General features: G+C 37.0%; 1 protein-coding gene across 1 annotated transcript in view; it reads right to left on the bottom strand.

Moving 5' to 3' along the window:
- The window catches only part of LOC128654584 (collagenase 3), a 97,198-nt gene that overhangs the window by 8,284 nt on the left and 75,285 nt on the right, over positions 1-13,629 (bottom strand). Inside the window, exon 9 of the mRNA XM_053708578.1 lies at positions 9,355-9,458. Within this exon, the coding sequence (XP_053564553.1) occupies positions 9,355-9,458 (104 nt within the window). The remainder of the gene's footprint in view (positions 1-9,354; positions 9,459-13,629) is intronic.

The raw sequence follows: 13,629 nt of genomic DNA, 5'->3' as shown, positions 1-13,629 counted from the left end.
CCACTTTTGGGCTCCATGGCACCTGATATATATATATATGAATATCTAGAATATTGATAGCATAAAGAAAGACAATAAATAATGAGAATAATTTGTGCTTATGTATCCTACAGACTACTGACACAAGAGGTCGCTTTTGGGCCTCTGAGATATTAGAATATAAACTGGCTAGAATGGTAAATAGAAATATAGCCTTTTATGTGGATTTTTTATGCACTTATCATAAAGTAACTCTTAATAACTATTTATCTGCATACATGGAGGAGTGAGCAGTATAGTGCTGTGAGCATCTATGATAACATAAACAGGAACATAAGTTGCCCAGGTATGAGCCCTATATATGGTGTTGCAACAGTTTTCTGTCCACTCTGTAAAATATAGTTTAGTCTGCAGGCGTCTCAAGCAAAAGGATGAAACGGAAAACAATGAAGTAAATAATTCTCATAACTTAGATTTTCAGAAACTAGATAAAACTGCCTAATCTGTACAGAATACTATAGTGGAGTGTAATTAAAGGAGTGTAATTAAAGGCTGTAGGTGAATGTAGTTTACTGCATATGATATGCTTGCAGTGTAAGGAAAATAGTCGCAGACTCAGGGATAGTGGCTTGTCAAGAGACTTCTAGCAATATTGGGTGATAAGTTATGGAATAAATAAAGCCTGAGTGAAATACTGGATGTCTATCTGCATCTGTATAATAACACCCAGCTCTATACAAAGACACAGTAGTGACACTGGCACATGTGTATAGCCAGACAAGGGCTGGTTATAGGGTCAGTGGTATCTGCATCAGTATAATAACACCCAACACTATATAATGACACAGCAGTGACACTGGCACATGTGTATAGCCAGACAAGGGCTGGTTATAGGGTCAGTGGTGACTGCATCAGTATAATAACACCCGGCGCTATATAATGACACAGTAGTGACACTGGCACATGTGTATAGCCAGACAAGGTTTGGTTATAGGATCAGTGGTATCTGCATCAGTATAATAACACCCAGCGCTATATAATGACACAGTAGTGACACTGGCACATGTGTATAGCCAGACAAGGGCTGGTTATAGGGTCAGTGGTATCTGCATCAGTATAATAACACCCAGCACTATATAATGACACAGTAGTGACACTGGCACATGTGTATAGCCAGACAAGGGCTGGTTATAGGGTCAGTGGTATCTGCATTAGTATAATAACACCCAGCACTATATAATGACACAGTAGTGACACTGGCACATGTGTATAGCCAGACAAGGGCTGGTTATAGGATCAGTGGTATCTGCATCTGTATAATAACACCCAGCTCTATACAAAGACACAGTAGTGACACTGGCACATGCGTATAGCCAGACAAGGGCTGGTTATAGGGTCAGTGGTATCTGCATTAGTATAATAACACCGAGCACTATATAATGACACAGTAGTGACACTGGCACATGGATATAGCCAGAGGAGGGCTGGTTATAGGATCAGTGGTATATGCATCAGTATAATAACACCAAGCACTATAAAATAATGTTTTTAATTTCAAATGTACCTTGGTGTCCTTCACTAAGGTCTGTACTTTGGAAAATGTCCGCCACAGCCTTTGTCTGTGCCTATCCCTGCTCAGAATACATGCTAGTGTATATACTGTATGTTGCTGCAGCCTCATAACAGCATAAGTAGATGGCACAATATCAGCGTCAGTCTCATGTGTCACTTTCCGTCTAGTTTATGCAAATGGTGACATAGAAGATAGGGCATACTGAAGGGTTTTAAGAACTTAAGTTGTATACAATGACTCAATCAATGCTAAACAATGGTAGATAAAACTAATGTGTCTTAACAGAATACAACATATAGTGAAGGAGTCAAATGTGCTTCTATTGAGAGCAATAATAATCCATATTTATGTCTAATAAGATTTGAATACATTTCAGCATAGTATATGAAATAAAGACCTAGGTATAGATCATGCTATGGGGATAATTATGCAATGAATTTAAAAGGTCATATACAAATAACTGTCAGAAGTAACACATACAGACTAGTCTATATAGATAATGGAATGCTTAGAAGGGCATATTGAAGGATCTTTTGCCCCAAGCAGGACAACGCTGAGTGGTAGTGTCCCAGCTTTGCAAGGAGAGGTGCTGCTCAGAAAATGTCCCAACCGAACTCAGGGCCATTACAGTAAAATTAGGTCAAAAGTGAGCAGAACCAGAGATGATATCCAAGTTCAACCTATGCCAATTATTGGGGGGAAAAAGTCTATATGTGCTGCTGGTGGAGAAATCCTAACCTCAAGACTGTCCATCCAAACTGACAGGGCAAAGAAAATGAGAGCTAGAATTAAGAGCAGATCGCTTGCCAACAAACCCAGAAGCTGCGATTTCACCAGACTCTTAGATGAAAGTGAAGTTCTCATGTACTCCAGAATCCAACCATGGGAGTTGGCTGCCCTTCCTTAGCCAGACCACGGAGGTAGGTAACTGGCCGGGGAAGTTGTATGGTTAGAGGCGATTCTCCAATACATCTTAAAGCGTTCTTTACTGAGCTTTAGTCTCACTTGACTTTATCCATAGGGAGTGTGCTAGTTGTAGATGGTGTCTTATTTAATAATATAGCTTCTGTACCTGGGAAAAATACCAAAGCGCCTAACCTGATGGAGGCTGGGTCTGATAAACTAAGTGAAATTGGCGTCAGTACGTTAAAGCAATAATTCAAATTTATTAAAAAAATTACAAACATTCAAATTAAAAACATGGATCCATGTGTTGATTAAACATACAGAATAAAATATGGTTAAAATACAATACAATGCAATAGTACAATGAAAGGTGCTATAAAATTACATTGGGATATTTAAGTGGTTAACTTAAGCTCCAAATAAACCTATAGTCGTACAATGATAGTAAAATACAAAAAACTTGCAATAGATCTTGGCCTGTGGATAGTGTAATGGTAGTCTGGTCTTCCTAAGATTATTTTTTACTTAGTGCAAGCTTGCACCTAAGTATGGTTAATTACGCAATATAAACAAATACTGATTCCTTTAACTATGTACTTAACATAGTATAAAAATGAAAGAAGGTGAAAAAATATATGTGTTTAAAAATATAGTGATGAAAAAAATTATGCGATGTGATAAAAAATCCTTATGATGAAAAATATGATAAAAAATGATAAAAAATTAAGAACAAATGATATACAAATCAAAGTCAAACAGTTGTGTGCCCAAATAAGATGATCCGTAAAAACAGATGATCCGTGAAAACAAAAAGTTAATGATAGAGTGAAGTCTTTAGATGGTTGTGGTTAAATTGCCAATTTCAATGTTACTTGATCTTGTTACAGATATGTCCCTTTTGATAGATAAAAAATTAAAAGTGACAAAATAAATGAAAAAAAAAAAAGAAATGCTGGATCAAAGAATTGAAGAAGTGAGGAAAGTAGAGAGGAAAGAACTCACCAACTACAAAGAAAAGACTAGGAGAGATGAAGGTGATGATACCTTGAACATCTCCCTGATAACAGAATACAGTGAAAATAAACATATCATCGAAAATATTTTTTGAAAACACTGGGCGTTATTAAAGATGATGATATATTAGGAGAAAGATTACCTCAGAGGCCAAGATTTGTATACAGAAAAGCGAACAACTTGAGGAATAAACTAGCACCTAGTCTACAGAAGAAGAAATCTTCAGGAGTACAAGATGTCTTTGGAAAAAAGATCAAAGGCTTATTCCCTTGCCATACATGTAAGGCATGTAAATGTGGAGTGTAAACTGCTTAATTCTACTCCAATAATACCAAAGAAAAGTATAAGATTGGAGATCTAATACGATGTCAGGATAAGGGAGTGGTCTATTTGTTACAATGCCCTTGTGGCCTTCAGTTCATGGGACAGACGTCCAGAACACTAAAAGACAGAATATGGGAACATATTCTACTGTTTGATAAACGTAATATGGACACACACTTATATAGACATTTCTCCACAAAACATCAAGGGAACATCAAAATACTTAAATATATGGGGATACAAAAAGTTACCAAAAACTGGAGAGGAAGTAACTATGAAAAGAAGCTATTAATGGCAGAATCTAAATGGATCTTTAATTTAGACTGTTTGTATCCCAAAGGGGTAAATAATAAGCAGGATTTATCCCACCTCCTAAACCTCAATTGAGTGAATTACAACTTAACATTTACTAAATCTCCATAAAGAACTCAACAAGTACTTTGGGGATATGTTTAATTCTACTAATCCCCGTTATATATAAAAATGAGTTCTAAGGAGAGTATAACTTACCAATATTACCTTTTGTCTATCTCTCTCTATTTTTAAATTAAAAGAGTATACTCAAATATTACTATTTTTAAATAAAAAGAGTATACTCCAATATTACTTTTTGTCCACCTCTCTCTAGTTTTTAATAACCAAAAAAGGCTGGATGGACCCTTGTGTACTAAATCCCGTTATAATATACGCAAGTTCCAAGGGGAACATACCCCACCAGTATCACTTTTTGTCTACCTCTCTCTAATCAAGAAAGACTAAGATATTATAAATTCTACCAATTTCGTCACATAGAAGTTATGATTTTCCGCATAAACAAGTTGCTCTCTAGACATCTCTATGAAGCTCCTGTTAGCCGTATTTAAGCTATATTTCCTCACCAATTTATATATGATACATTCATTAGTCATATGTGACATCAACTTTAAACACTTCTGACTTGTCTGTCATTAGTCAAATGGGATACCAACTCTAAACACTTATGCCATGTTGTTTTCCAACTTCACCTTTGAGTGCATTCAGAGGGCTAATTGTTTATAGTTCCTTTGAATATTTGATGTTTTTTAATTTAGTTCCTAGGTAGTATTGAGTAACCTAGGTAGTTCCCATAATCTTCCTTCCTTCAAAGATAACTTTGGCTTTCGTTTATAATATATTTAGCCACTATGAGACCGGGCTCTCTTCATATATATATATATATATATATATATATATATATATATATATATATATATATATATCTTCATGATTCATCAAAACACCACTGCATTGCTGTAGTCTAGGCTGATTTTTAAATACACATTTATATGGTATTTCACCAATTCATTTCCTATGCCTAACGCTGCCTTTAAATAGACTATACCTATATACAATGACACCTTAGTTTAACATAGGTGGAGTATATATGTAATATGGCTTTGCCTCCTTAGATGACTAACCCTATTCCCTTTCCTATTTCCTTGCCGACATTCCACACCTCTGATGTTGATATATCATGTTACATATCACAATATTTATCTCTTTTTGATTAATAACATCTTTTTAGGGCATCTACGTTAAGTCATTGCCGACTAGCAAGCACCATTTACCGAAAGAAAGAAGTGAGTAAAATGTAATACCTAGAAAACCCAAACGTAATAACAACAGCGGCAAGTCCACACAGGACAAGCCGATCACACCCCCTGTTATCACCATTATGACAGATAGATAAACAAACAAGCAAGGTCCAACGAAATTGGACCATTCACACACACCCACAGTTTTATCCAATAGGAATCACACCAAATACCACACCTGCCCTGCAGCATGACATCATAGCCAAAAAATTTAGCCAAAAATCGGCTCTGTATCATATTGTCAATTCGCCCGAAATTGATCACATCAAGATCATGTACATATAGTGGATAACTACCACTCATCCGATTGCCTAAATTTAGAGGCTGTAATTCAAGTAATCAAATAAATAAAAAACAATGCGAGTTATGATATATGACGTCAAGGCATAAAGAGGCTGGGTTGAACTATATAATTCCTTTGAATAAACAAAGGATTTTATCTATATATTTTTAATATATTATTAAACTTATTTGTTGTCTAAGAAAACCGGAAGTGCTAAACAGACACTTCCAGTTTGTAACTGAGCCGGTCAGCAAACAGCCCGATATAAATGGCCATTACACACAACCAAAAAACAGTCTTGATAAAGGTCTTTGAGAGGCTGAAACGCATTGACTGGTAAGCCTATTTTCATTTATAAATTGTATTTGAAACAATCTACAATATTGCACCTTTCTTTTACAGAAGGATTGCTTAGGGAGTCATATACATCCGCCAAGAAGACTGCATACTACTCATATACAGCGTCTTAGGAAGTTGACACTCACACACAGCTTTGGAGCTGAACACTATATTTTTTTTTTCATTCATTTTGTCACTTTTTACCTATCAAAAGGGACATATGTGTAACAGGATCAAGTAACATTGAAATTGGCAATTTAACCACAACCATCTAAAGACTTCACTCTATCATTAACTTTTTGTTTTCACAGATCATTTGTTTTTATGGATCATCTTATTTGGGCACAACACTGTTTGACTTTGATTTGTTATAACTCCACAATTTGTATATCATTTGTTCTTAATTTTTTATCATTTTTTATCACATTTTAATCCATTTTTATCATATTTTTCATCATAAGGATTTTTTATCACATTGTATCATGTTTTGATCACTATATTTTTCAACACATATATTGTTTCACCTTCTTTCATTTTTATACTATGTTAAGTACATAGTTAAAGAAATCAGTATTTGTTTATATTGCGTATTTAACCATACTTAGGTGCAAGCTTGCACTAAGTAACAAATAATCTTAGGAAGACCAGACTATGATAACACTATCCACAGGCCAAGATCTATTGCAAGTTTTTTGTATTTTACTATCATTGTACGACTATAGGTTTATTTGGATCTTAAGCTAACCACTTAAGTATCCCAATGTAATTTTATAGCACCTTTCATTGTACTATTGCATTGTATTGTATTTTAACCATATTTTATTCTGTATGTTTAATTAACACATGGATCCATGTTTTTAATTTGAATGTTTGTAATTTGTTTAATAAATTTGAATTATTGCTGTAACGTACTGACGCCAATTTCAATTACTTTATCAGACCCAGCCTCCATCAGGTTAGGAGCTTTGGTATTTTTTCCATATCTATATTTCCACAGTTGACAGCTAGGTGTCAACAATCCAAAGCCTAAGGATCCCTTTTTTAGCAGGCACTAGGTGTACATCCCTACTAATTAGCTTCTGTACCTGGACCAATTGATATTCCAGTGTTCTTCTCTTGAACGGCCTCCTGCACTGTGGTAATAAGGGTTTCAAAACTATTATCTAATTTACTTTATAAGCCTTGTAGTAGGGCTTGCAAGAGAGTATGAGGATCCTCCATGGTAAGCTTAGTGTTGAATACTGAATACGCAAATAAACAGCCGAGACACAACTTTCTTACCCTATTCACTAGGGGGGTGATGTTAAGTCCTCGTGGTTAGGCCACTGCCTGAGGTCTCAATGGTCCGGAGCTGGACCTAGTGATCATACACTCTGCATATTCTTATATAATTCGTTTCAGTGTACATAGTACAATCAGCCAATAGGATTTGAGCAACTCTGGTATCGAGAGTTGAAGCTGCGTTAAATATGCTCTACGCTCCTTTTTTGGAGCCTAACGCAGCCTTTATGTGGAATCTCAATACCAGAGTTATTTTTATGGTGCGGCCAGAAAAAAGCCGGCGTTAGCTACGCGGGTCCTTACCGACAAAACTCTAAATCTAGCCGTTAGTGTTTTTTATTTTTTGTAACTTAGTGTTTTTTATTTTTGTAAAATAGCATATATTTTTTTGGTAATTTAGTAATTTTCTATTGTAGATTTAAATAATTTGAGTAGGGTTAGGTTTTTAAATATGTAATATAGTTAATTTAATTTGTAGTTTAATGTAATTTTAGTATAATAGGGTAGGTTAATTAATAGTTTAATATAGTTTAATGTAATTTTAGTATAATAGTTAGGGTAAGTTAATTAATAGTTTAATATAGTTTAATGTAATTTTAGTATACTAGTTAGGGTAAGTTAATTAATAGTTTAATATAGTTTAATGTAATTGTAGTATAATAGTTAGGGTAGGTTAATTAATAGTTTAATATAGTTTAATGTAATTGTAGTATAATAGTTAGGGTAGGTTAATTAATAGTTTAATATAGTTTAATTTAATTCTACAGGTATGTTTTCATTTATTATAAGATAGGGATGTTGTAATTTTAATTTAAAGTTTGGGGGTTGTTAGGTTTAAGGGTTAATAGCTTAATTTAGTTTAAGGGGATGTGGGGGCCTGGCAGTTTAGGGGTTAATAGGTTTAGTTAATGGTAGTGATGTGGGAGGCCAGGGGTTTAGGGGTTAATAATTTTATTACAGTCGTGGCTGGGTCCGGGATCGGCGGGATAGGGGTTAATAAATATTATTTAGCTTGCGGCGATGTCGGGGCAGCAGATTCGGGGTGTTTAGACTCAGGGTTTATGTTAGGGTGTTAGGTGTAAACGTAATTTGTTTTCTACCATAGAAATCAATGGGATATCTGGCAGCATCGAACATGAGCTTTTGCATCTTTTAGACTCCCATTGATTTCTATGGCATCCGCGGCCTTCAGGGTGGCGGATTGAAAACCAGGTACGCTGGGCTGCAATAGTGGCGAGAGTACCGGTTAGAAATTTGTTAACTTGCAAAAGGTGTCAGATAGTGCCGAATTTGAACATCTGTAATGACGTAAGCATCGATCTGTGTCGGATTGAGACCGGCGGATCGTATGTTACGTCACAGATTTCAAATTTTGACGGTCTGTAGGCTTTGATAAATAGGTCGGATCAAGCTCGCCACAATTACGCTGTGGAATTCCAGCGTATTTCAGGTTGACGGCTTGATAAATATCCCCCTCTGTGTTTATGTTAGGGTGTTAAGTTTTAACATAACTTCCTTTTCCCGATAGACATAAATGGGGTTGCATAAAACTTTCTCTCCATTGATGTCTATGGGGGAAAAGTGCACAAGCACGTCAAGTCAGGCCTTGGGTTTTGTGCGGTATGGAGCTTATCGTACCATACCACACAACAAAATAATGTTTTTCAGTAACTTGTAATGGCAGCGCAATGGAAAGTGCGATAACGCTAATTTTTTTGTGTTATTTACGCACCCAGTATAACGCAAAACTTGTAATCTTGGTAATTATTTGATAATAATTCTCATGTCTGAAACCTCAATACATATTGAAAATAGCCATAGTGTATCAATAAATTCAATAATAGCTGTAATTAAATAATTAAAATTAAATATTACAACCATTAAATGCAGAGTTTGGATGTGTATGGGCTGCAACTACCGGTTCTTTAACCCCAAAATACTATCATAAATTATATTTTATATGTGCGAAATCATCCAGATTGGTTATATTTTTATGTAAGACCCTAGTATCTCCTCTAAAAACAACTCTTTTTGGTACTTACCATGGTTTTGAAAGGCCGCATCTACATTTTTCACAATACCTGGAAAGCCATCTTTTATTTTTTTAGGAGATTTTGAGTCCATTCTGTATCTGGAGTGGTCATAGCTAAAACAGAAAATAACAGTCAGTAATTTGAATACATCCTGATGTGTGAAATGACCAGTAGTAATTTACAAATATTGAGTTACACATAGCTACACAATATAGTGTAGAAATCTATACCTCAGCAAGTGAGATTATGGTTTGCAAGTTTAATCTGTATACCATAATGTTTTCTATGTGTAAAGGCTATGACAAATAGCTGCAAGTTTAGGCTTTATGATATCTATATAATAAGAACTTTCTTTATGTTAAGTGCTACATAAGTGGATTTTCCCTTCATCCCTTTATTTTAACAACTAAAGCAAAAGACACATAGATTAACCCTTTGGCTGCTAAGCCATTTCCCACCTGGGTGCTAATATTTTTTTTTATTATTATTTTTGCAATTTTTGAAAACTTTTTTTTTTTTACTTTTTTTTTTTTTACAGACCCCCAACACTGTTGGAAAGGTTAGGTGATTACCTTTCAAACAATGGGTCTTGGGGGTCTGTAGCTGCTTAGATGCCTGAGATACAGGCTTCTAAGCAGCATGCCCCCTCCTCCTATACTTAACATTATTAAGTATAAATAAAGTTGCGAGGTGACGTCATCACGTAATTGCGCGTGACGTCACCGCGCAACACGTGAAGCCCCGGCGATGCCTGTCATTCTACAGGCACGATCGCCAGGGTTGGGAGCAGCAAGGAGCCCCCAGATCTCCCTCAAGGTGGGAGAGTGCTCATGACAGCTCTGAGCCGTCATTAGCACCAGAGTGAGAAACTCTGTGACGGCTCAGAGCAGTCATTAGCACTCAAAGGGTTAAAGGGACACCAAAGTTAAAATTAAACATTTGTGATTCAGATAGAGCAGGTCATTTACTTCCATCATTAAATTATACAGTCTTTTTATAGGCACACAGAGGCACCAGTCCCTTCTGAAAATGTGCAAGAGTTCACTGTGCATACATATATAAGTTTGGGATTTGCTGATGGTTGTCACATGATACAGGGGGCAGGGGAATGGAAGAACTTTTTCAAATGTGTCAGAAAAAAAATATTGCTCATTTGAAATTCAGAGTGATATTGCATTGTCTCTTATTAGGCATTTGTTGAGTGTGCATTTCTACAGTATTAAATGTTTTTTTAAAGGAACACTATAGTCAAAAATAAACTCTCATCATGATTTAGATAGAGCACATCATTTTAAACAACTTATTAATTCTCTTCCATTATCAAAATATGCTCAGTATTTTTAAATGAACACTTTCTGAGGCACGAGCTCCTACTTAGCATGTGCAAGAATTCAGAACATATACGTATATGTATTTTGTGATTGGCTTATGGCTGTCACATGATGCAAGAGGAAGGAAAAAGGAACTAACTTTTACATTTGTAAGAAATAAATCTACTACTCATCTAAAATTCTTTTGTGTTGTCTTTTTATTATGCATTTGTTAATTATGCAATTTTACTTTATTTACATGGTTCTTAAAGGCATACTGAACCCAATTTTAAGCAGCTTTCTAATTTACTCCTATTATCAATTTTCTTCATTCTCTTGGTATCTTTATTTAAAAAAGCAGGAATGTAAGCTTACGAGCCAGCCCAACTTTGGTTCAGCACCTGGGTAGTGCTTGCTGAGTGGTGGCTAAATGCAACCTACAATCAACAAGCGCTATCCAGGGTCCTCAACCAAAAATGGGCCGGCTCGTAAGCTTATATTCATGCTTTTTTAAATAAAGATACCAAGAGAACAAAGCAAAGTTGATAAAAGGAGTACATTAGAAAGTTGCTTAAAATTGCATGCTCTATCCGAATCATGAAAGAGAAAAATTTGGGTTCAGTATCCCTTTAAATCTTGCAGAAAGGGGGGCGGAGCTAGCCTAGCAAAGGAAGCAGACGTGCTGTGTCTGAGCTCTTACAAAAGTTGGTTCATTTTGCACATTAAAAGTGCTTTAATGTAATATTTTAAACAGCTAAAGGCATCTCTGAACAGCAAGAGATTTGAGGTATCGAGCGGATAAGAAATTTCTGCCTCAGCAAGCAATTAACAAGAATTACCGGAACGGACCCTCCAGCTACCTATTAACTGATCCGGAGTCCGGAGAATCTATAATCCTCCCTACCTGCGCTACAAACAGTCAAGGCGGACAAACAAGGAAACCCCGGTGAGATACAAATACACAGAGGGGCACACCTGGGAAAAGTCGTACTCGGAGGCGGTAAAAAGGCGCGAAACAGCGCCATTGCCCAGGGACGTCATAGACAGATACCGGAAGAGAAGGTGGGGGTGAGTTCTGTGATAGACGCCTGACAGGGAAGCTGGGTGCTGGATTGCGGTGGGAGGTGAAGCAGAGCACAAGCGCTCACGCAATACAGCAAAAGTGCAAGCTGGGTGCCGACATAAGGGTACATGCTGAACTGACTTAACGCTTCTTACAAGGGTACTCAGACAGTTTAGAGGTACTAGAGAATCTGGCCAAAATAACCGCACCACTGCTGTAAAGACAAAACAAGGGGGGAGCGGAGGAACAGCTACCTGAAAGTCAATTCCTACAGCTACTCTAAACACACAAAGTTAATAATAAAAAGGAAAAGGGTTATTAGCTCTCTATACTCTAAACACTATCTCTCCAATATAGCACAGTGTAGGCCTCTTGGAAGCTTCCTTACACAGCCTAATTACAACACTGACCCCTGCTGGAAGTATTAAGATCTACCTGCAGTATTTTCTCAGCAACAGGGCACATCTAAATGACAGTTTCACAGTGGAGATTGGTGTTTTCTCCTGCCTGATCCCCTCTCATCACCCTCCCCCCCCCCCCCTTTCCTGTCAGACTGGAGTGCTGACAGGTCATATCCCACATACCTTTTGCCGTGATCATCCTGTGAGGATAATTTCCCTGGGGAGAGGGGAGATACCACCCACAGTTTTACAATTTTAGCCTACAGTCTGCACCGGAGTTCCTATACTCTGGAGAGAGGGTAGTCACTAATCTACCCTATTTAAACACTGCCCCTGGAACAATATTTTAATACAGTCACCTGTGATATAAGAGCCACAAAGTTATCTGCACAATACACACAGTGTCTTATAACTGCTGAAAGTAGTCTGATAACCGTATTGGAGAAAATAATGTGAACAACTACCTAATTACTTTAGGGGGATCTGAAAATTCCACGCCATAATGCTCGCAACATCGATATGAGTCACAACATGTACTGAGAAGGAAAACAAAACCTCTTGTCCACTTAAATGATCTAACTGCCTGTCTGAACAGTATATAGATGAGTCTAAATGGTCAATTCTTTTGAGCAGGGCCTCAGTTTATACACCTAGTTGCCCAACCTGTAAGAACAACTCCAACTAGCGGTGACATAGATCCTCCCTCCTGCATTGTATATCCATCTCAACTTTATCTTCTCTACAACACCATGGCCTCTAAAAGACCCACAAAAGGAGATAAAACAATAAAATCTACACCTGTGTCCACTTTCTTTAAAAGTTCTCAAACCAATAAACAGCAAACAGATGCAGAAATGGAAGAAGAGTCTGACATTGATTCTCAACTAGCACCACCAGACAAAAGCCCGCTAACGAAAGCGGATCTCAGAAATTTGGTATCCAAGAAAGACATCGCAGACAATTTTGAAAAGTTATGGGGGAAAATTGACTCTGTACACTCTTCTGTCACCAATAGCCTTTCTGATATCAAATCTGACTTGATGGAGCTGGGTAACAGAATTGAGACACTTGAAGATCAAAAAGACGCCATGGTAGAACAAATGGATGAAATGTCTCAGACCGTGTCATCTCAACAAGAACTACTGGAAGAATTCCAGGATAAATTGGAGGATATGGAAAACAGATGCAGAAGGAACAATATTCGCCTCAAAGGGGTTCCAGAGGAAGTGAGCCCTGCAGAAATCCCAGCCTACCTCACTCAACTTTTCATGCAGATTACAAACTCCCCGGCTGACTATGTCTTCCATGTTGAAAGAGCACACAGGGCATTAAAAGCCAAACCCAAAATAGGGCTCCCCCCAAGAGACATTATAATCAAGCTAACCTTCTTCCCAGACAGAGAAATTTTTTTGCAAGCGGCCAGGAAACATCCTACATACAAACATCAAGGCAACGTGATACAGTTTTACCAGGATCTTAGTGTCCGGACATTACAAAGGAGGAGCGCCCT

Source organism: Bombina bombina, chromosome 3 (genome assembly GCF_027579735.1).
Source record: "Bombina bombina isolate aBomBom1 chromosome 3, aBomBom1.pri, whole genome shotgun sequence".
Lineage (NCBI taxonomy): Eukaryota > Metazoa > Chordata > Amphibia > Anura > Bombinatoridae > Bombina > Bombina bombina.
The sequence above is the reverse complement of the archived record's forward strand: the minus strand, read 5'-3'. Positions and strand labels throughout refer to the sequence as shown.